The 24,351-nt window shown below is 36.7% G+C and overlaps 1 protein-coding gene across 5 annotated transcripts in view; it reads left to right on the top strand.

Annotated features, from left to right (window-relative positions):
* LOC148654576 (tetraspanin-9) overlaps positions 1–24,351 on the top strand; it is a 195,763-nt gene that overhangs the window by 104,447 nt on the left and 66,965 nt on the right. For 3 of the 5 annotated variants that reach the window (XM_088647049.1, XM_088647051.1, XM_088647050.1), the window contains one exon: positions 13,134–13,213. In XM_088647049.1, coding sequence (XP_088503175.1) covers positions 13,151–13,213 — 63 coding nt within the window. In that variant the 5' untranslated portion in view covers positions 13,134–13,150. Of the gene's footprint in view, positions 1–12,242; positions 13,214–24,351 lie in introns of those variants that run through there. The other 2 variants (XM_088647052.1, XM_088647048.1) reach the window with 2 other exon arrangements.

Raw genomic sequence — 24,351 nt, forward strand, 5'->3', positions numbered from 1 at the left:
TCATCCCCTGCCTCCTGGTGATGAAAAACTATTTAAGTTCTGACAAAGCACTGCTCTGTGCTCTGTTATAGAGTTTTGCTCTGAGCCTCTGCTGTGATCCCTGGCTTTGTCTGAGTTTTGTTCTGGACTCTTGACTTGTATCATCCTTGGCTACATTCCTGAATTGCTTGTTTGTTGGACTGCAACTTTTGGATATTCACTCTTACCTTCCAGTTCTGAGCTGAAAACGATTCCTGATTCATCCTTCAACCCACAAATCACTACTACAGATCCAGCTTTAGCAGCGGCATAATACAGTTAGGATATGTAGTTATCAGAATTTAAATGAAGGGATAATGTACAATTTTGACATAATAAACTAGTAAGAACTCATTTAGAATGTAGTATATTCCCATACTCAAAGGATTTAACTATTATTACAGGTCAAAATAACTATTTTTTATATTTAGAGAAGACAGGGAGGGAATCTGATTCAAGTATTCAGAATCCTCAGTCTTTCACTATGTGTTTCCCATAAATTTCCTTAGAATCAACAGTGAAACTCTAACCAGAGGACATAAATAGAAACAAGTGTTGTGGGGGTCCGGGGGACCTTGCTAACATTCATATGAAAAAAATCAGCTTTAAACTAAGTACTGTAAAGTCTTGCAAGAGCAGAACACAGCAGTGATTAGAAGGAAATTTTAAAAAGTAAAATGAAAGTAAAACCAGCAGCATTTGAGCAAAGGTATTTTTTAATAAACCAGATTTGAGCTTTCTTCATTTTACATTTTGATATTAAGATGCATTTTAAAGATGGTTATCAAACTTTAAAAAATGTGATTGTACTCAGTGTTTTGTTCTCCCCACAATTTGTAATGATATTGAGAATCAATTAATTGGCTTGTTTTTTGAAAAGTGCAATTAAAATGCACCTCTCAAATGTGGAGAGATGAGATAGAGCTTTTTAATAAAACTGGAATTGTGTTGGATATTCATTTGTCTCATACAAAATTGATACAAAGAAACTGGCTGAGCTAACAACAGTGTGAATGAAGCAAGTGAGCTTGAGCAATGAGAAAGTTACTTAAGGAGACAAATGAGGTAACCTTATCCTTCAGGTTTTTTTTTCTTCAGATTAGTAATTATTCTAAAATCCACAGAGAATGGTCAAAGAAATCAACAAAGAAGTGTATTCTTATTTTTCTTCAGAGAAATTCATTAGAAGAAATGCTATAAGTACTAGGATTGGGAAATAGGAGAAAATAGTTTTATAAGTATTCAATTTCTAAAATTGTTGTCATTCAAATACTAATTCACACTACAACCTCATTAAAAACATTTAAAACTGCAAAATGAATTATAATCTCATTTAACAACTACTGCAGTAAAAACATACATCTCGATTCCATTAAAATCAAAGTTAAAATGTACTAATTTTGAGTTGCTTCTATTTATCAAATAGCAGATAAAAAAATATAGCAATGATCAATAGCACTATAAAGACTGCAAAATATACATTTGATAAATTCTTTGCCAAAGTATTGTTCCAAAATTCTTAATTTAAATCTTAATTCTTATTTTTTCTTAAGCATTTCTAGTTTCTTGTTGTACATTTGTATTATGTCTTTTTTATTTGGTTTCTCTTATAGTATAAGTATAATTTTAATGCCCCAGCAAACTGCACCACAAAGTGTGTACCGATGTTGCAATAGCAATAAATCAAAGATGTAAAATAGATGTAAAATGCATCCGCTGCACGTTTCTCTTATTTAAAAAAACATTAATGTAAATTAAAAAGTAGCTGCAGACATTTGAAAACACTTATTCTGATGTGGCCACCACAAAACCTGTGCAGTTACTGTGTTGTGTGATTTTTTTATGTGACTTCTTTTGATAAACTTTGCAGCTCATACTTTTGTACAGCATCTATAGCCATTTACTTTTCCACCGAACCTTTTCTCTAATAATAATAATGATAATAAATGAATTGCTTACACTCCACTCAAAGTGCTTTACAGGTAATGGGGACTCCCTTCCACCACCACCAATGCAGCATCCACCTGGATGATGCGACAGCAGCCATAGTGCACCAGAACACTCACCACACATCAGCTATTAGTGAGGAGGAGAGCACAGTAATGAAGCCAATTCATAGATGGGAATTACTAGGAGGCCATGATTGGTAAGGGCCAATGGGAAATTTGGCCAGGACGCCTGGGTTACACCCCTAATCTTTTCGAGGAATGCCCTGGGATTCTTAATGACCACAGAGAGTCCGGACCCTGGTTTTATGTCTCATACGAAGGATGGCGCCTTTTTACAGTATCTTGTCCTGGTCTCTATAATGGGGCATTAGGACCCACATAGACTGCAGGGTGAGCGCCCCCTGCTGGCCTCACTAACACCTCTTCCAGCATCAACCTTAGTTTTTCCCAGGAGCTCTAGACAGAATACCAGCTGTCTCCTAAGAACTTAATATTAGACTGAGATGACTGTTATTGGGAACTTGACCTTTAGTCCAAATACATCTAAGATGCAAATACATCAACTATTATATCTGCACTTGTATCCAGTGTGAATTGCATGAGAGTGTAAGCAACAAGAAGCTTAGTTATTCCACAAAAAAATTGTCCTGTGTCTGACTCTCTCCCCTCCTTTCCCTAGGCCTCACAGGCCAATGGAAGCTATATTTCTATCTGTTATTCCTGTAGTGTCCTGTAACCTGTTTCTGTGAAGCACTGGGGGGAGATTTTGGTATGTGTCAGATTGCCAGTTTGGCGCCACTAGAATATTACTTCAAGGGAACTGGAATGCTGATATAATCACATACCTCTGTGCCTTGAAATAGTCTTTACTTATGACTTTAGCATTCCTTGTCTTTTTGGAAAACATCAAATAAGCCTGAGCATTAATTATTCAGTTATTACTTTACCATTTAGCCAAGAATATATACATATATATAGGGAATGTAGTGAAAGATTCCTCAAAAAGAGCTTAATTTAATGCATTGAATTTTGTTGTGTTCCAGATTCTGTGGAGGTGGTCACTTTCTCAGTTGATTTAGTTGTAACAGTATGTATAATGCCATATACCCGGAGAAGGCTCCACAGCCGAAATGTTGTTTCCTTTCTTCTCTTTTCAGCAAGGAATAAACCTATTACTTATTCCTAATGCCATATATTACACTAAACTAAAAATATTTATTTTTTATTCAAAGTGCTTTTCCAGCATTGTTAATGATGTCAGTTGCTTCTAATCCATCTCCCTTTAATGCTGGCTCTGGTGTCTCTTGTGATTGTGAAGACTAATTGGTGTGAGGAGTCTTTCCGTTCTCACTGTGTTTGTATGGGTTTTCGCCGGCTGCTCCAGTTGCCTCCCACAGTCCAAAGACATACTGCTAGGGTAATTGTGTGTTTGTGTCTGTGTGTTTCCCTGTAATGTTTTGGAGTCCCATCCACGGTGTACCCCGTTCTGTGCCCATGGCTTTCTGTGGCAGGCTCTGGCTCCTTCTTGTCCCTGTACTGGATAACGCACATAAAAAATGGATGGAATAATATTTTGTAACACACAAGACACTGTATGTTAATAAAAGTAGAGCTGTTGCACTGTACTGTATGACATATTAGTACATTTTGAGTTGTCATGTCCAATATAGCTGCAGTGGTCTGTCGTCTTGTCCAGTATATATTCTGCCTTGCGTCCATTGCTGGCTGGTATAGGCCTCAGCAATTAAATGGAGCTGTTAGAAAATAGATGGATGGATGGCCAATAATAATCAACTTATACACCGTTTTTTATTTATGAAGAGCATTATTCATTGTTTAATTATAAATCCCATGACAAAAACACAACCAATCACAGAGCACCATTTGTCCTTGTCTGCATACCACCTTGCCAAAAGTAACTAGGCAGGTTCGAAGAACTTATACATACCATTTATTAAGGTAATAAAATTGAAGTTGGAGAATATATTCATTAGCTAAGAGTACCGGTGATTTAACACCTTTTTAGGCTTTACTGACAGCACATTTATTTTTAGGAATTAGTCTACCATTGGAAGAATGTTGAAAAAAAGATTTTTAAAGCTTATTTAGGCATTATTTGTATTTGGGAGAAGCTGGTTTTATAATAAAAGGGTCCATTTGTACTTTTAGAACTGTACTCATTTGTTTACAGATATTGTGCACAAACTGCAAGAGATGAAATCCCTTAATAGTAAAAACCCTTCTCATAACATTACCTTTTATACTCTGAAGGAATATTGTGTTATTCCTGTCTGATGTATGTTTTTTATAATCAAAGTATGCTTTAATTACTGTATTAGCACCGAAATTTGACCTTTAGGTTTATCCTGTAATATGATTGTAATATCAGCATAATCCATTACTTCATAGTGTTTCTAACAGCTTTAGGTAAGTAGGAAGTGTCTCATAGAGTTTAGATAAAGTTTGAAGAGTAAACTCTTCTAGCTTCAAAGCAGAGGAAATGTTTGCTGAGATGTAGAGGGTTTCCTGATCAAAACCAATTGTATGCCCAGTCAGTTGAGGGTTAATGATTGTCAAGAGCAGTACAGAAAAAGACCATATAAGATCACATTCAGAACACAGAGCCAAGAGGACAAGAAGGGAGAAGCAGGAAAGGAGAGAGAGGAGAGAAAGAAGGTCAGACTACAAGAGAGGAGTTGGAACTTGTACCTTGTGACAGGCGAGAGCCCATACTTCATGATCATCCAAACAAAACCTGACTGGAGCTAAGTATTTGAACCTTGCTAGAACCTTGCATGGGTTTCCAGGGTAAAATATATCTTGTTTAGAGACGTCTCTCCTGCTTAGGGTGCATTTTTAGAATAGGGAGACAGCCTCCCATTTACTTTGTGGCATCCGGGGTGAAGAGAGAGATTTAACTGCAGGTTGTGTTGCATTTATTTAGAAAGGCAACTCATCTTTTCTTCGGCCTCTGTAGGGATTATTTAAGAGTTTCATACTTAGAGGTCTGGGGGTTTTCTGTGTGATTAGAATGTTAGGCCTCAAACACCTTATCTTTAAATACTGTTTACATAGAGTAACTTGTGTGTTGTATGTTTTGTTGTGTGTAGTGTAGTTTGTGTCTTGTCATTGTTAATAAACATTTGTTTAACCAAGCGTGCCTGGATTATTACTCTTTTCACCAGTTCTGTGCCAGAGAATAAAGAATCCATGTGCCTCTAATTATACTAACTGCTCCTGTATATTCTGCATAAATCACTTACAAGGTGAGGGCTATGAATATTTATTTCACTCATTGACTAAACTGCTCGGTGAATTCCTGATTTTCACCATTCTCGTAACCTCCCATTTGTAACAGTATGTAGAACAGGGCTCAAGGGAACCGAGCATGTTACAGAAGTGCCATCACCCCTAAGATTTCAGGCTGTGTAGACTTCTCTAGTGACTAGAAACCCAGTCTTTTGGTATAGTGGTGTTCACCAATGTCTAGGAATGCCTCTGTGCCTGAGCTTGCTAGCAACTGTAAATGAATTACAGCAGAGCACAGCTACACATCACACATACTAATAGTTTTGAATACCTAATTAACAAAACGTTTTATTAACTGCCTACAACAAGAACATTCCCAATATTGGTGCTTGCTCTGGCTTTTAACCTGAAATGAAGATAGGAGCACATTATATACATTCCTTAAGAAGTAAAATCTTTCTGTGTCCATTCTCTAGGTGAAAGTGTGTGCCCTAAAATTCCTACTATTGAGGCACAGTAAAGTTTTCCCACAGTAAAAAGATAATCTTGGCAGTTCCTTCCCAGTGGTTAGCCTTGTGTGGGCCTTTTCCTCTTTGAATCTGAATAGATTAAAGTTCACCCTCTACTCTGTTATACTTGCCAAGTTAAGAGGCATTAGTGATGATCACCGAGATTAGATGTTTGTTCCCTCTTGATGCCACCTTGCCAAGAAAATAGTTATTGCAAATTGATGTTCTAGGTTTTGCCATGAACTGTAAGATTACGTTTTTGGTATATGAACTTTTTCACATTTTTTCACACTGAAATTTGTTTCATCGTATTTCTCACAATTTACTGAGGTTTAATGGGGGTCCCTCAAGGTGTAGTTGAATTCAGGCCTTGTCTTTGCCTTTGTTCTGGGCTGTCAATAATGCTGCTTGAAGCCTTCCTAGCTATTAAAGGACAATGCTGTCAGGCTGTTTAGTTTTTCTCCTGTCAAAACCAATATAAAGAAAATTCAGGCAATTGGGTCACAGTGCTGTATTTATAAAACATAACATTGCCTAACAGTGGTGCAGTCGTTAGCATTGCTGCCTCACATTGCTACGATCCTTGGTTTGGTTCAGTTCCGGACTTTTCCTGCTGTCTGCATGGAATTTGTATGTTCTCCCTATGTTCGTGTGGGTTTCCTCTGGGTGATCTGGTTTCATCCCACAGTCCTAAGACATACTGTTAATTGGATTCTGGGAACTTCTGTGTAAATATAAGTCTGTGTGTGCCCTGCAATGGACAGGTGTCCCAAATCAGAATGTACCCAACCTTATGCCTGTTGCTTGCCAGGATAGGCTCTGGCTCCCCTAGGACTCTGAATTGGATCAGCTAATTAGAAAATGGATGGGTGCATTACCTTATAGTCTCAAATTTGCAATCCGCCCACATTCAACTTGTTTCAGGTTTTGAGACTTCTTGAATTCTTGAATCCAAATTTGAATGTATTCATGACAGATTGATTTATTAAAGTTACAACTTAGCAATTTGTTTCTGCTTTATTTTTGTGGTGGCTGAAGTTCAAAAATGATTTGAATGCTTAACTTGTTTTGGGTGAAGTATACAGTGAATGGTCCTGATGAAATATGTATATCTGTAGTATATTGCTGTGAAATAAAATAGCTGCGAAAAAAGTGGCACCATATGTTCCTGCATTTCCTTCAAGTCTATCACTAGGGAACAACAAGAGCAGAAAAAAAAACTTTTACAAACAGTTGTGCTTGTAAGGTCTGTTGAATCAATCCTGCAGTTGGAAAATATACTATAAAAAAGGACCAATTACCCTAAGAAAAGGTCAAGTCAGATTAGCGCTAAATGTTGTTGTTTCTCCCAGAACCCAGAAGGATTTTGCTGTTGGCTGGGAGACAGGTTTACCAAGCCAGATGTGTCATGCTGCATGCCCAAGGGTTTCAGGAAAATGATGGCCAGAAAAATTGGCCTTCTGGCAGTGACTGAAGATTCCTCTCAGTTTCTTAAATTAATCCAAGCTCTTGTTTAACACTTTCAAGCAGAACCCATTTACTTTAATCAATGCTGTGTCACTTTAATTCTCCCCAGTTCATAGGCTTGTTAGAGGTCGATTGTTAAGTCTTTGTACATTCTATCTTTCTGAGCTTCTTGATATAAATTTTCTGACTTTTTATCTTGTTCTTGCTGTAGGTTTTACAGTTGTTGTGTATAGCTTTGTCCTTGACACCTTAAAGTGGGGTTGTTTTATCCAATGTGAATAATAATAAGATACCATCTACAGTACCAAATTATTACAGTAAACAAAATATTTTCTAAAATACATACTGTAAAATTAATACCACAGGTTAAATTAATATTTTAATACCGTCAAATGATCACTATGATGAGTACAATAGTAACTTAGATTCTTGTATTTGCAGCCTAAAACCGCATTCATTGAATTTCTGGGCACTTTTAAAGAAGACGGATCTTGAGTGCAATATATAAAAGTATCATGTTGAGTGTTAAAAAAAGCTTACAGTGTAGTTTTTTTGTAAATGTGCTATGTCAGTTAACTTATAGCATTAAAAGTGAGCAGGATGGAGTACATAACTTAGTCTCATTTGCTGCCCTTCTGAAATTCTGTATTGATGGAAACCTTACTTCACTCTGCCATTTCCCTTTAAGTAGAAATTTTGAAAAGGATCTTGACCTAACCATCATATCCTTTAAAAGGTGCAGTTTATTTTAATTCTTCTTTGTGATTCCTCTGTGTATAACATATTACTTGTAAAATAACACTGTAGGAATGGCTTATTTAATTTGTGTTAGGGTCACAGGATTGCTGGACCCTCTTCCCGGCAAGCAATGGACGCAAGGCAGGATACAGCCCTTAAGGGACACCAGTCCATTGCAGGGCATACACACAGACGAACACTCTCACAAAAGGCTAGTTTTCCTAGAACCCAATTAAATTACAATGAATGTCTTTGAAGTCTGAGGAAACTGGAGCACTCAGAGGAAAACCACGTGAACACAGGGAGAACATACACATTCCACGCAGATACAGTAGCACTCCTAGTCCAGAATTGAACCCAGGGCCCCAGCACTGCGAGGCAGCAAAACAAATTGCTGTGGCACGGTGTCACCCTATTTTTAGGATATCAAAGTAAAAAAAAAAAAGTATCTATAGGAGAAATCAGCTTTTTTCTGTTAAAAAAAGTTTTTTCTTCTATTAAACCACTTCTTAGTAAGTACCTTGAAAGTTCCAGCTTCAGCCTAAGTTTAAACATGTGGCAAATCTTGTAATGGAACACTACCGTTTTTTTTCTTAGCCTTGTTTAGCAACATTTTAATATGCAGGTAAGATTGTAAAAAGGTTTTTTAAAAGCCTAGATATAACGTTTCCCCTTGATGTGAATGGTGGCTTTGACTCTTTACCAGAGACTTAAGGCCACTTATTCATATGACATGCTGCATGTAGGTATGAAATTTTGTCATAGTCTCTATTTGTCTTGGTGAACAGAGTACTGATCCAGCAAATTACACTAATTTATATCTTGCATTGAATGTGGAAAAATGTTGGACCCTATTCTAATTTTTGCAATACTGTACATATGCAGTATATGCAAAAGCAGGGGATATACCAGTGAACGTCAAGCTATAAGACTAGTAGCTTTCAGTAGCTTTTACTGGGCGTGTCACATAGTTTTCCACTTGTGGCCTCAGTATCCTTACGTTTCAGACATTTAGCAAATTAAAATTTTCATTTTTCCAGTTTCTTTATGGTGAATTGTTTTAAACATGTGATTTGACAATATTGTAAGAAAACAAAGAAAGCCTGGGTACGGTACATAGCTTTAATTTGTCGAAGAGGCTGTAGTCTGTTTCAGATAGTCGCTCTTGGTTGTCCTCAGTGATTTCATGGTCTAATACATTGAAGGGCTCTCACCTCTAGATCATTTGAGGGTGCGTATTGAATAATGTTTATCCGAAACACAGGTCATTTCCACTCAGCTCACTCATTTAGTAATCAATAGCGCTTCTGTAATGACCCTGTGGAGCACTAATTAATGCATGTTTACTACAAATAGCAAGCGTTGACAGAGTATTGAGTTAGGAGTTTGGGGACCAAACACAGCACATCAAAGGACATTGAAGAACAAGTGTGTTCTGCCTAGCATTCTCCAAGAGACTGGACTGAATTATTCACACTGTATCGCCTGCTTAAGCATGCTTTAATCAAAGAGAGTAGGAGGGTGGTCCAGAAACTTTTGAGCCTAACACAAAATGAAATGCCAGAGAACATTTCAACAGCAACAATTTATAGTCCATATTCAGCACACTAATAACACAACCGCAGTTTACTGCAGTCAACATTTTCTTCTTATACATGATAGATGCTTTGCTGGTAGACTGTAACAGTTGCTGAAATTTAATCAGATTTTGTGCTGTTGTCAGATTTTTAGAAAATTTACAGACATATGAAAAATTGGGATTTACCAAACCCCAGATTATTTTTGCACACATTTTGTTGCTTGTATAGTGACAGCCACAGATTGAGAAAAATACAGAAATCTGCATGGGACAGGTTGCTTGAAGAATTTAAATAAGCACGTACAGTGCAATATTTCTGTTGTGCTGATTGAATGAATATTAATGAATTCCCTTACTGACTTTTCAAATGCTGTAAAGGTGTCCATTTATTTTCCTTAATCAGTTCCTGTTTCACATTAAAACTTTGGCTCCAATACCCCATCAGGCATTTAACAGATTTGTGCTGTAGAGATATTGTGTAAAATATACTCCTGTATTTTTTTGTCATTATTCCTTTTAACTGTTTGCAGCCATTCCCGAAATTATGCCGATGGTACACATCCTCACCTGCCTGAATGAGAGTGATCTTGTCGTTTTCTCCAAGATGCTAGCTGTCAACCACAGCAGCAACTGCAAAATGTATCCAAAAAGAATTTGACCTTCATTTGGGACTTAAAAGTTCTCTGTAGACTCAAGAATGTAATGACAATACTTCTTGATTTTCCCAAACAGGTGCTACAGCAGTGGTTTCTGATGGTGCTTTTTACAGTACATATGACTTAGAAATTTTAACCCCTCCCAAATGTGCATTCAAAAGTGAATATTTTGTATTGCTTGCAAAGGGAGAGCTGATTATCAGAATAATTCTATTCTTATACTACAGATTTAGAGACTTGCTAAATAAATACGACTGATATTTCTTCTTTATGAACTGCCTACTAAAACACAAGATATCAGCACAGGGTATGCAGCTGGCTCCAGGCTGTCACGGCAAGCTAGATCAGTGTTGCCTTTGAAACACAAGAAAAATGGATTAATGTAAAAAGTGTAAATAGGGTATTAAAGTGGATTAACCTTACCTAAGATCATTCAACTCTCTCCCATCTGTCTGTGGATTGCTTAGCTTTCAGTAGTACTCAGCTCAGCTTTGGGACTCTACAGAAAATGTCGTTATCAGTTCCCCTAATTCTTTTGTGTGTCGACTTTCCTTATTTTCTTAATTTTTCACTTGAAAGTGAAAGTATAATGCAGTAGGTATCCAAATACAGTATATCAATGGAATATGTGGCTTGGTGTATGTGTAAAATATCCTGTCATTACAACCCTCAGTGGACCACCTATTAATTTTTCAAACATTGAACATTTGCATTTTTCCAAGCATATGGTTTATCATTTGCTGTAAATAAATATAATAGATTTCCTCATCTGAGAGTGATTTATTTTTGTGAACTGTAAGTCTTTAGGTTGGGATTTTGACTGCTGCCAGTGCTCCTGAGCAATGACATAGATTTGGAGTGAAAGTAGGTAGTGAGCACAATAGCTAGAACAGTAGACAGAATGATGTTACTGTATGTCCATTGACCATGACTTTATTTGGGAGCAGTGTCATAAGGATAGATCTTAAAGAGGTAATTGTAATCTGACTGTTCCTCAAGGAAAATCCAAATTTTAAGAAGTGGCATTATGATATTGCAAGAAATAAAATATTTTCTATTTAATATTTTGAAGTGTTTTAAGTCATATTGATAAAAGTAAAGATTTGAATACAACTTTGTTAAACACCCCTCAGTTAAAAAGAATAATGTTGCACAAATAATTTTGGAAATGCTAACAATACTTAATGCTTTCCTAGAAGTACCAATAGACAGACAGAGGAGTATGAAACTTCATACTGCAGACAGATTTTGTTATGAAAATAAGCAGGAAAATGTTTAAAAAATGTTGTCCAAATATCCAAATAAGAGACTGTCATACATTTTTGGTCTGCTGTCCTAAAAACAAAATAATAATTGACAAGTAAAGTAAAGTGTTCATTATTTTTTCTCCAGTATTTTGTGTTCATGCTTGAAATTGTACTAAAAGTCTACTACGGTGGCAGACATTGTTTATACTGTATGCATGCCACACATTTAAGTATAGTGGCCAGGAATATTCATATGTATTTTTCTAATCATTTTTAAGAACACAAAATAAGTGGGTAATGACCAATGTTTCTTTTTGTATGTAGCAGATAATTCATAGTTAGAAATAGTTCCATATATCTGTGTGTGACTGAACAAGCTGACATTATAGCAGTCCTCCTAATTCAACTAATCCACTCCTTGAATATCAATTCAGACTGAAAAGTAGCTTTATAGCAACTGATAAGCCAGCCTTACAGCTCCACTGACTAAAACCAGAAGAGCTGCTTTTTTAACCAGTAGCTAGCAGCTACATACATTATGAATATATTAATGTAGTGAGCTGTTTCAATCAGCTGTGCTCATCTTCCTCTTGCATCATGAGTTTTTATTTCATTGATCCCCTCACAGACATCCTGACGTCCAGAAAGGACAGATGGAAGCACTGAACTTGTATAGTCAAAACAGACTGATGATACACCTATTAAAGACATTGTATCACTGGAGGTGGAGCTTTTCGACAGTGCCAGCTGTCTGGTTGGCTGGCCCCCTGACAGCAGGGAGGAGACTGTGAGAAGGAGGAATGAGGGAGAGAAAAAAGGCAGCGCTCTATTACTAGAGAGTTGCATTAGGGAATGCCTGGTAGATGCTGCTGCCGATAATAGCACATCAGCAGCACAGCAATTGAAAGCATGAAGAGAGTGGAGTCTTAACAGCTGATTGCAGAATGAGAGACTGAGGTAGCAGGGGAAGCAGAGCCGATGCATGTGACAGAAAAAGAACTGAGAGAGAGCAAGATAAAGTTAACAGCCTTGGAAACTCTCCTGTCCCAGAAAGCACCGTTAAACTTCTCGAGGATGGATAACTTAAACAGCTGAGCTTCAGAACCTCTGGGGACAGTTTATTCTTGCAAAGCAAAAATGGAATCTTGAAAGTTATTTACAGAAAAAAATAACAGAAAATTCTGCCAGGCTGCTTGGTAATGCTTTACACAGAATGTCTCTGCACTGTCATTTGTGAAGCATTAAAACAGCTAACAATGCAGAAAGATCTCTAAAGAGCCTTCGGATGTGTTTCTGCATTTCAGCTTGTGTTTGGCCAGATTGATGAAGCTTTTTTCCCGCCCCCCCCGCACACACAAAAACAACTACAGAAAACCTCGGAGGTGTGTTTTTGTCCGTCTTTAATACTGAGACATGGTAGAGAGTGAAGCCAAAACCTGCGCAACATCTCAAAACCATGGAGAAGTCAAGTAGCGAGGATTCTTCGATTCGGCGCAGTCCGTCTGTGGACAGCAGGGACTCGGACTTTGGAAGAGCATCCACCTCGGGCAGGGAATTTGGGGGACGTGGTTTTACAGCCGGTGCTTTCTACGGCTCCACCGGCTCGCGTGCGCAGAGCCATGCTGGAGGAGCTGCTGGTGCAAAGACCAATAAATACAGTGCGCCCAAAGGCAGCAAATATGTTGTCTTTTACCTGGATCTATCCTTTGTGTTCCTTTTAGAATTCAAGAAGTGCAACATGGCAAGGGGCTGTCTCTGCTGTTTGAAATACATGATGTTCCTCTTCAACCTCATCTTCTGGGTAAGTAAATACAGTACATCCTTATTTGCTGTGGCTGTTTCCTTTTGTCGTCAATTCTCCAGGGTGCTCTCACTCCTTATTGAACAGGCTTCCAGCGTAATTCCCAGAGAAGCTCTGTTTTCTCTTATTGCTTTAAAAGTTCCTCATTAGAAGACAATGCTAAAGAAATAAAATAAAATAGACTAACATGGGAACATGGACTAGTGCTTCTTTAAAAAACTCGTTGTTCAGAGAGTAAGAATGAGCAGATTTGTATCTTTGTATAATTTTACTTAAAGATGGGAATCTGGGAATTAGTCATACTCAGAGGTAAACAGGGCATGGTCAAACATTTGACAGTTTCTTAGAAGGTAAAAAGTTTCTGGTTGTAGGTACAGGAGTTGTTTTTTAAACTTGAATTGTACATTGAAATGTTTGGATGACTGTGGCAATACACAAGTAAAACGGTCTTCAAGGTTGGTATTTTTCACCATTCTATTAAAATGTTAGCTTTGCATACTGTAGTGTGCTGGAATTTTTCATTTTTTATAATTTTCAGGACCACTCCATATAACAGCTTCATCTGGGAACTAAAATAATATCATAGACTTATTTCTGACCACTTCAGACATCTGTAGTCTTCAAATACATCCTGTCAAGTCACAGTGCTTCGGAGATCACTGTCTGAGCGTGCTCTGATGTATTAGGCTGCACATATAATCCTGACTCTCCAGGTTTCATGTTGCATGTCTGAATCTCCTGCAAGTTTAAGGCACTCTTCTTCCTAGAGTGCATTTCTGCACTCAGATTCATGATGCTGCTGTTGCTCTGAAGCTATTTGTCAATACAAGTACATTAATTTGTCAGTTCTCTTCCATATTCTAATAAAAAGTGCTTCATATTAATGGGGAGGAAAATGGAAGCAATAGATCACTTTTTTGCTCACCCGTCTCCAATTTGCAGGAGTTAAAGGGATTTGTGGGCTCAATTTCTATGGGCAATCTGTCCTGAAATCTTGATAATGTATGCAGTGATTTCAATGTAAATGGGTCTAAGATATTTTCCATCAGTCCTGTGAATTGAGAAAGACATCTACTGATCACCCCAGCATGGAAGCAGAAATACCTTTACTCATGTGCAGAAATAGACTGGCTCATAAGAAAAATTTTTTTTTTTTTACATCTAAATGAGGAAGGCAGATGTGCTTCAGGTCCTAAGATAGAGCCTAGCCTTTTAATGTGATTGGCACAACTCGGAATACCAGTTGTCAGCTTCATGTTGGGAAAGTTTTTGCTAGTTGAAATTGAGTTCTTCATGGTTAATGTTCACTAAATGGTTTAAAGCAAGCTGGCAGCTATAATCACATTTGATAGAGTTTTAATTTACAGTGGTTGTAGGCAAAGTATGCTAAGTTAATATTTAAGATATTTGATCAAATGGCATACCAAAGGATTAAGCTTAAGTATAACATACTTTAAAGTAGGAAATTGCCATATGGCGATGGTTACAAGTATGTGTAAGGAGCATGGAGTGTTCTTGCAGGCACGGATGGAAGTTTTTGAACAGTAGCATTCCAGGAATGGCAAGGTTACTCATTTATAGAAGTTCAGTCTTGACACTCTGTCTGATTGAGGAACATATGCGTATATTTACACCTTACACAAGGTGCAGTGTCCATTCTCTCTCTCCGTGGTCTGCACATCCGGTCAACAGACCCCACCAGACTCAAACAAGTAACTCGAAACATAAGGTAAAAACTGCTAGGAACTTAAGGTATTTCTTTGTGCTCATCCATTTCTTTTAGCAGTTGTTCCTGGCCATCTGGCTTTTCTTTCTTACAGGGATTAATGGAGTCTGAGCTGAGGGTTAGGGCAGCTTATAGTATTTAATTGTGTAGTCAGGATTGACAGTAGTTCTCAATTCATCTAATGTACTGTGTAACAGCATAGGGCAGTGTAACAGGGAATGGCAAATTGAAAGCCACAATGCTGGATCTAATGTTTCAGCCAAAACGTGCCTGTTAATGAAATGTCACTTGTTGTCTATTGTTACATGGTCCCTGGAAGTTATATCTGTGTGGGTAATCAGATAAAATTAACTGTTGGAGTTTCCTCCTGGTGTCAGGTACCAGATTCTCTGCATTGGGTCTGCTGGGCTTTAGAATTCTACCCTCTGTTCTGTGGAGTTGCTAGTGTGCAGTTCCAAGCACCAGTTTGCTGGAATGTCCTGCCAACGTAAGATACCGTACCACGTACAATACTGCATGCACGACAAATTTTCCAGCCAGATTTTTTATAAATGTATTTACTTTGTAGATCAAAATTTCATTTTATGCTTCGAAGACAATTGACCAAGTCACTTTTCTGGAAAACTGATCGTGGCAGTACATGGAAACATGGTTTCACTGAGAAGGGAATGGAATCCTGTTTTTTCATGTATTCCTAATGTATTCCTGTGCTTGCTTAAGGTTTAATTTTTAATTTTAGCACCATTTGGATGCTTTTGTATTTAAGTGTTGTTTCTTTTTAACATACATTGCCAGCATTACAGGACTCTTAAGTCTTTGCTTTATTTCCTTTATATTTTATTATTCTACTGTGTGTCACATCTTAATATGCACAAAACAAAATGAAATGCTGGACACATTCCAGATGATTACATAAAAGAATCATTTGCATTAAGAAGTGACCAAAACACAGCAGACTTCCTCTGATAGCACACTGTTCACACCACCTCAGTGGGACTTGCCTACGTCCAGTTTTACTTGCCAGGCTATTACAAATTCAGGCCAAGAAAAGCTACAGTGAATTTTCATGCCCCTGTCCCTGCTGTACTCAGCCTTACTAGGGAGAGAACTTAAAAACTTACAGGATATCCACTAATTGAGAAGAGTATTAATAATCAAAGAATATTTAAAAAAAAATTTAGCTTACTGGGGTCTTTTCTTTTATGTCATTTGATAATCCCAGAATAAGTAAATGTATAGTCTACAGTTTAAATTAAATGTATTTAATTGTGCCTTAAGTAAGAAGAAGTCCAGATTTTTATTTACAACATGCTGAAATACAGTGGATCTTGTTTATTCCTTTTGAAAAATAACACACTTCAGAAAATCACTTCACAGAATTTTTAAAGTATGCAGAACCTCAAAGGCAGCTGTTTATTTGGGAATAGTGGTTTTTAGGCTTGGGGTTTTCTGTGGAATCTCTTAGAAGCCCTCATAATATGATAATGCCTGACCAACATAGGTTTTGGCTCCGCATCTGACAAAATATCATAGCATTCATTTACCCATATCCAAGAGAACTGTATTTTCTAATTGTCGGTATCGAGCACTGTTTTTTATCTGCAGAAATTTGCCTAATTTTTACATTTTTTCCCTTAGAATGCAGGTATCTTTTTTATTTTCCATAGCATGTTTTAGCAGTACATAAGTCTATTTCTTTGTAGATCACAGTCACATGAAATGAGATGGTTTGTGCTTCCCACTACTGTGTGCTTTTAACAACCTCTAAATTATCCCACTACAAAAAAGGGCTAAGGGGACACTCAAAAGGGAATCATCCCTAACTTTATTACTCTCAGTCAGGTAACAGGCAACAGGCTTGTTAAATTAAGGTCAATGTAGCCTAGCCCTGTAATCAGGGCTAAAACCGAAACTCTAGATCTAAATTTGGAATGGTTTGATCTCACCGAGTCTTAAATCTGTACGATATCGGTTTTAGTGGGAGGATTTTTATCGCTTCCTCCGTTTCACATGTGCGGTCAGGTAGGGTAGAAGGAAAAGTTGAAGCAATCTTAGTTTGGTCAAGAAGGAACATCCTGTATCTAGTTTTACAAAAACCACTCATGCATTTTAACGCCAGTTTTGTTTAATGGCATGCAGACCCTGTAATGAGGACAAAACCGCAAGTCCCTAAAGTGACTCGAGGCGCACGGAATGAGGGCTATCTTTATTCACTGACCTGGCACCTTCCACTTCTGCTGTCTGCCCTAATAGGGATTTGTGTGAGGTGGTGCTTTTTGCAGCACCTTTCGGCTTAGCACAAAATCAGATAGGAGGTGTTTTGTAGGACACGGAGCCAAGGAGCCATCCCTTTGCAATGCAGTGTCTTATTTTGCTTTTTCTTGGAGCACCATTGTCTCTGTCAGTTCAGATAGTGTTATAGTTGCTGAATGACAGAATGCAGACAAAGCATGGAGCCCTGTCAACATAAAACTGGTCAGCAGCAATAATCACCCCATCCATGCAAGCAATGCCTCAAGCTTCAGTCCTCTAACTATTAACACAAGGCTTTGTTCTGAGTGCAAAGGGCATTGTAATGCATTTTCTGTTCTGATTGTGTACAGTTTCCAAACCTTATGTTAATATGAAATCTGTGTAATATGCAAGAAGTTATATTTCAGAAAGCTCCAGCATGCTGGTGGCAACATGATATTTTGTAACACTAATATGGATTGAAATGTGAGTACATACATTTTACCATCTGTTGATGCGTATTCGCTGTGCTTCCTTGCTTTTACTTTTTCTAGGGAAGTGTTTATTTTGGGATTAAGTCAATTTGGAATGTAATCCAGATTTCATAATGTTTTCCTTTCTGCAATTAAAAATCCTCTCTGTTCATACTGAATATATAGTAACTGAGTATTAACTGTTGAGATCTTGAAGAGTGGTGCGGTATATAAATGCTGTAAACAAATTAAAACAGTTATAATACATGTAGAAATCTGTCCTACAATATATAACAAAGGCAGCTTTTAGAGAGAGGGGTGGTGTGTACATGTGTATTTAATTAAGGTGTAAAAAGTAAGTTTGGAGGACTGAGGGGACTGTCAAATGCAAAAACAATGGCATTCTTTTGTAGTCCTTTCACAGCTATGGCTGTGGTGTTGAAGCCTGGAGTGATATAAAACAGTCTCCAGATCACATTAGACATTACTGCTCACACACTCTGATCTTGTTTTAACCAGTGAGTTAATGTGTATTGTTAAAATATCTGGTAGCTTGCAGCACTCAGCAATTTCACAGACCCTTAAAAACAAATTACTTTTAAATCAATGCAGACGCACTATTTCCAATCAGCTCAACGTAAAGTTCCCGGTTACACATTCAGTAAAAGTTTTTGCATGACTTTTATGTAAGGCTTTCTGTGTCTTTGGAGAAGCCTATCTATCGATTAATTATTAGTCAGAGGGGTTAGATTGAAATTAATGCAGCGTTCTAAATAAAAATTGTGTTGAGATCTTTTCTGGTATTTCTTGCATTTCCTATTTTCCTCCCTATAATCTGCAGGTGAAAATAATGTGTTGCAATGCTGTAACCATCTGGAATCATGAACATTTCTGATGTTCTGAATTAAATATATCAGACTGCAATCTTTACCTGAATCTCCCCCACACACCAAAGCAGTAGAACTGTATCCCTTTAGCTTGAGGAAGACTGGGGTGTTTATACCTTTACTGTAAACTGCACACTCCACAACAAAACCACTCTTCCCATGAGAATGATTAATTTGTGAGTAAATGTGCTTTTTGCTTCCGAAGTAATAGAATCGTCCAAGAAAATGTATTTTCCTAATGGACACCTGATTGAATTTGACCATTTTACCTATAAAAATTAACCTGAGGACTGTGCTAATGTCAACTGCTGTTCCAGAGCTGAAAGCTCTTTTTCAGGTCATGTTTAGAGACCTGGTCAAGACATAAGCAGAATCAAAGAAGGATGATTTATGAGAATTACATTTAGCCTTCAAACATTGTAGTGCATTGTTGTATGAATTTATTTGTATATTGCTTTTTATTTATCAGCCTCCACTTCTTAGTCCTAAATGAAGTACTTCGGGACAAAAAAAACAGCCCGTGAGCCCTAATGTCTATATACAGTAATTATAATTTTGTGATTAGGTTTTATCTGCTTTTGTTCAGTATCTCATAAAAACTGACATTTTTAATTTGATTTCTACTTGCTAGTATAAAGCATCTCTCTCTATATAAGATGTATCAGAGTGTGAGAAGTGAGTGGAAATGGATGTGGTTCTGTTTGTGGAAATAAATATGAAATCATAGAAAAATTATAATGTAAAGATATATACATCTTTTTTGGACATGCTTGCATGAATTCTCTCTTTATGAACAAACACTTCTCTTAGCAAGAAACTGTGTTTACATGAATGTGATGTTTTCATACTCCTGAATACCCTGAATACTCCTGAATTACCCCTGAATACTCTTAGCTCTCTGAAAATACTGTGGCATTTTTCTAACAGATTCTTATGATCATTATAAAAGTATTTTCAGCCCCTCCACACTATTGCAAAGGTATTTCGGGGTCACATTCATAAAACATAAATGTCAGCGTGTCAGGCTCAACTACATGGAAATGCATCCCAAAAATGTACCTTTTGTGACAACCTAATTTTATAAATAATTGTAAAATGCGATTGGTAGATCCCAGTTTTTCAGCTTTAAATACCTACAAAAATTTTTTGTTAAGGACAAAACTAAGTACATAATTGTAGTATATAAAATGATAGTGAATATAAAAATGGAGAGTGACTCTTCAGCTGGATGTTGAAAATAAATAACTTGTGCCATTTATTGAATTCATCAAACTGTAAATCCTTCTTCTATTTAACAAATGGAATCATGCTTAGAAAATAAAACTGAGGCCAACTATGAACTCATAGTAGGTTCACAATTTCACTTATTTGTACTCAGAAACCCCTCAATTAAAGAGCAAAACGTTTTTCACCAATATTTGCATTTAAGTGCCCTCTGATAATGACACTGCTGTAGTAGTGTAATAAAAACAGAAAGCTATGGTCTCTTTTGGGTACACCCTTTTTTGCATCTCAGTTTGCTTGTTGCACGGAGACGTACATTAATAAGTAAACACTTTTTGATTCTGTTCACAGCTGTCAGGACTAAAGCTGACAAACAACATTAAACCTTTATTGAAAATGAGAGAGAGTTGAAAGTGGCATGTGGTAAAAAAATCAATTGAAATGGTGCAGCTGGACACTGATAGAAGGGTAGCTCTTTCTGTCCAAATTCCCTGCAGGTTTATATCAGACATGGCCATTCACCACAGAATGATCTTCTGCACTGTGACTTGCTTTTACAAAACTTGTAAGGTATCCACATACGTAACGTTATGAAAATGTCAATCTATTAAACATTGACTAGCACATTAAAGCAGCATCATATACTGAGGAGCATTGAAAATACATGTATTGAGATGCAACAGAGAATAAGTTCCAGTTGCTTTTGTTGTGTTCTTACTACCTATCAACATATTAGTTGCAGCTCTGTAGCTTCACTGAGGAATGCTTATTGTATGGTCAACTAGAAAACAATCTTTAAGACGTGAAAAAACATCACACAACAATCATTTTGTTTTTGATCCTGTGGTTTTACAAGAGTAAAGCAGTTCAACGTTTTAAACAAGAAGACTAATTACCTTAAAATAAAAGAAAATGAGTTATGAAGACAGCTTTTTAAATTTGACAGGCTTTAAATCACTATTTCAGGTTGTTTTATGACATATGAAATAATATAAAATGGATTGTACAGTTGTATGATGAATACAGCTAAAGTTTGTTTACTGAGACTGATAGAGTGAAATAATTGTTCTTGGCAACTGGCATGTTTGAAGTCCAAGATTAACCAGGTGTGAAAATCACATTTCTTTGTTTTTGAAAACACAATCAGCCCAGTGCTTTTTGTGAAGTTGTTCTTCTGGCTTATAGGTACCTACATAATAACCTCTATGTGCTTAAGAGCACAGAATGACAGCAGTAACAGAGGCCTTTTCTTTTAGTTAATGGGTGGTACTGCTTGGTGACAAATGAGGTAGCTACTAAGATTATAATGCTCTAACTTTAGATATAACTGTTCATGTCTTTGCTCTTTTGTGTTTGTCATTAATAGTCTTGCTGGGAAATGTGCCATTCAGTGCATGCTCACCTCACATTAGAGTGCTCATGCCATGGTGATCTTGAACACAAGAAATGTCTTTCCCTGCTCTGTCTGCAGCCCCAGGAACACAGACTGCTCAGAGCCCAGGCAGACAAGTAACTGCTCCAAGTTCTAGCTTCACTGAACTAGAGGGCTAGGAAAGAGACAGGAATCTTGCCTTCAGGCTGACTAGGATACTTAAACTTCAATATAAAAAGCAGACCTTTTTTAAGCATTTTAAACAATAAAACTTAACAGTTAATTTAAGGTTTTTATTCATGGCAAATGTATTGGCAATCTTGATTTTGCTTGTGTTTTTATTATAGATTTCAGCTATTCATGGTTAATTCCTGAAATGTGCTTTATGTCTTGTTTGAGGAACCTGGACCTATTCAGATTTCCTTTGTCTCTGAAAGATTTACCACACAGTGCTTCAGTACAGCTTTCTTTCACACAGTCCAAAGCAGGTTTAGTGACCTTCTAGTGTCTGTGAATTGGGTCTTGAATAAATTTTGTTACCCTCTACTTAGTGTGCTTTGTCCTGCAGAGACACTGAGGATGTTTACAGTCACTTTAAGTACTATTAGAGTAGTAAGCAGCAGAAGCTGACCTTGGGGTCTTATTGTAGCTATATAAATGGTATTTCTAAGCCTCAAGGTGAACAAACACAAACACTGTGTGCTTTCGTAATTTATAGTGAACCGAGGATATCGCCTGGTATTTGAGATCATTCAAGTTTTAAGATAGAGATAGAGAATTTGTAGTATTGAGAGCAATATTAGTAAAATCTTCATAAAGGTCTTTTAAAATAAGGCTTGCTTGCTGACAGCGACAAAACACTTATAGAAGTATGTCCTAGAGATCGCTAAAGGACATACTTTCTTTGCATTCCAGAAAGTGACAGATACTTTTGATCTTGTGAGAAAGGTAAGTCGGACTGCACTGTCAAGTGGTCAGAAGTGCCTGGATTGTAAGTCTGAGGAGCTGTGATATACTACTATATCACCAGTAATGTTTAGGTCTAAAGTGTGACCATATTTATGAGTGAGAACATGTAAAATCACAAATATCACCAAATATCGAAATCCCTTACAAGTTTAAATCCACTTAGATCAGAACTTGGTCCATTGAATGGCAGACTGATGGCTCAATTTAGCAGAATTGTGTAATAAAATGTACCTTTTTGTCTTTCTTGCCTTGATTCTGTGCAGTAATATTAACTTAATTGAATGTGTAATTAGTGATTTTGCACAATTTTAAAAGAGATTTCAATATTTTTCCCTTGACTAAATATTTGAAATAGTTATGTTTTATAAAAAGTTTTGTTTTTATATATGAAAATTAAGATGTAAATTAGGTATTGTGATTATATTGACTAAAGTTAACAAATTGCTTCATTTGGCTCTCATACTGTCAGCCCCTGATACAGTTCATTCCTTATTGTAGTCTTCTGAAAATTGTGTTTAATTTACAATGTCACTCACATTCTCTTAGAATTTACAGGGGGCAATCCAAAATGTGCATACATATACACACCCACACAAACAGAATAATTTATCCCATTTTGGGTGGTTAATTTCATTGAAGGTGAGTGAGCAAGAGAATTTACTGCCACAATAAAACATATTGGAAATTACTGCAGGGGAACTGGTGAGTTCCCTGCTCAACTCAAGTAATATCAGCTGGTTTTTCTGAGTTGGGTTTAGGTTTATTGCAAGTCAATTTGCTATGGATTATAAACTCTATATTTCTACCAAATGGCTAGACTTACTCAATTAAAAGAGCACTAAATAATTTGATAGATAACTGAAGGTAGATTTTGCACGGTTGGGATGTTTGTATAAATGTACTTAATGAAAACACTATGAGCTCTCTGCATGTGAATATTGGGCCTTGGCCTTCCATACTGTATTTTTTACATGTATAATACAAATTAAATACATTTGAATGTAAATATTATTGTAATGCAAAAATGGTGTCCTACTGAGGCAGAGTAGCAAATGTACCTAGCATTATTTAGTTTCTTATAGCCTCGAAAACTGTATGAATTAGCACTTTTTCCTTCAGTTTTATCCCAGGTTTGCTAATTATGTCCTAATTGCATTTTATGAAACTGTGCTCCAAAAATAACCACAGACAGCTGCCCATGGATCTGGTGGGAACACAGTTGTAACCAGATACAGAAGGTCCACCGAAAGATGAACGTAATACCACAATTATTGTAAGTTACCACAAGGCTGTCATGCCGATTGGCAATGTATCCTTTACTCAGACTAACTGTGTTAACGGATATCAATATAAAGGAACAGCCTGACCCTTAAATGTGTCATCAGTCTCATACAGTAAGTACTGTATGCAAAATATGTATTAAGAAGAACTGTTATTTGTAACAGGATGGTTCTTGATTAGTAATTTCTTATACTTAAGAAATCGCAAATAAATGATTTGAGGGCTCAAAATGCCAAGATGTACTGTATATGGTTTATTATATTAATTAGTTTTTACTGTAAATTATTGCAACATATTACATGGTAACTGTTTTAGCACATGAAGTTAGTTACAAAGGTAATTATGGTTAATTTCACAATGTACTTTCACTTTAATATGACAGTTTTGTTGTTTTACACAATTAGATCATTAGACATTTATCATTTAAACCAATATTATATTAATGAAATTCAGATTTTTATGCAGAGATTGAATCTCAGTTTTTTCATTGCATTAGCATAACATTACTATGCTGACATAACAGAAACAAGATTCTGTATTTTTTGTACTTTTGTCAATGTATGTTTAGCAACCTACATGAAGGATAATTTAACTTCATGTAAACTATAATAAAATTAAAACACACCTTGTAGTTCAGACAGACTATTTATTGTGCAGTAACTGTCTTTGCCAAACACCCATATAAAGGCACACTGCCAATGTGCATCATAACTGCAGCCTTCAGACAGGTGTACCTCAGAACATACTGACTCAAGCTAATGCTGACTGACTATGGAAATACTGTAACTTCAGAATCATGTTATACCATGATCATGATCAAAAAGTGCTGTGTTAGTGGTTACTGGGGAGAGGGATTCTAATATGGAGAAAAAACTGTACTGTATATCAAAACTCCAGCAGGGAAACATTTGAGTTCATAAACCAGCCTTTTGTATTAAAACAAATTAAAACAAATCCGGTACTTGTAATGTGTC

The sequence above is a fragment of the Lepisosteus platostomus genome, chromosome 9 (genome assembly GCF_059453375.1).
Source record: "Lepisosteus platostomus isolate fLepPlt1 chromosome 9, fLepPlt1.hap1, whole genome shotgun sequence".
NCBI classification, from domain to species: Eukaryota; Metazoa; Chordata; class Actinopteri; order Semionotiformes; family Lepisosteidae; genus Lepisosteus; species Lepisosteus platostomus.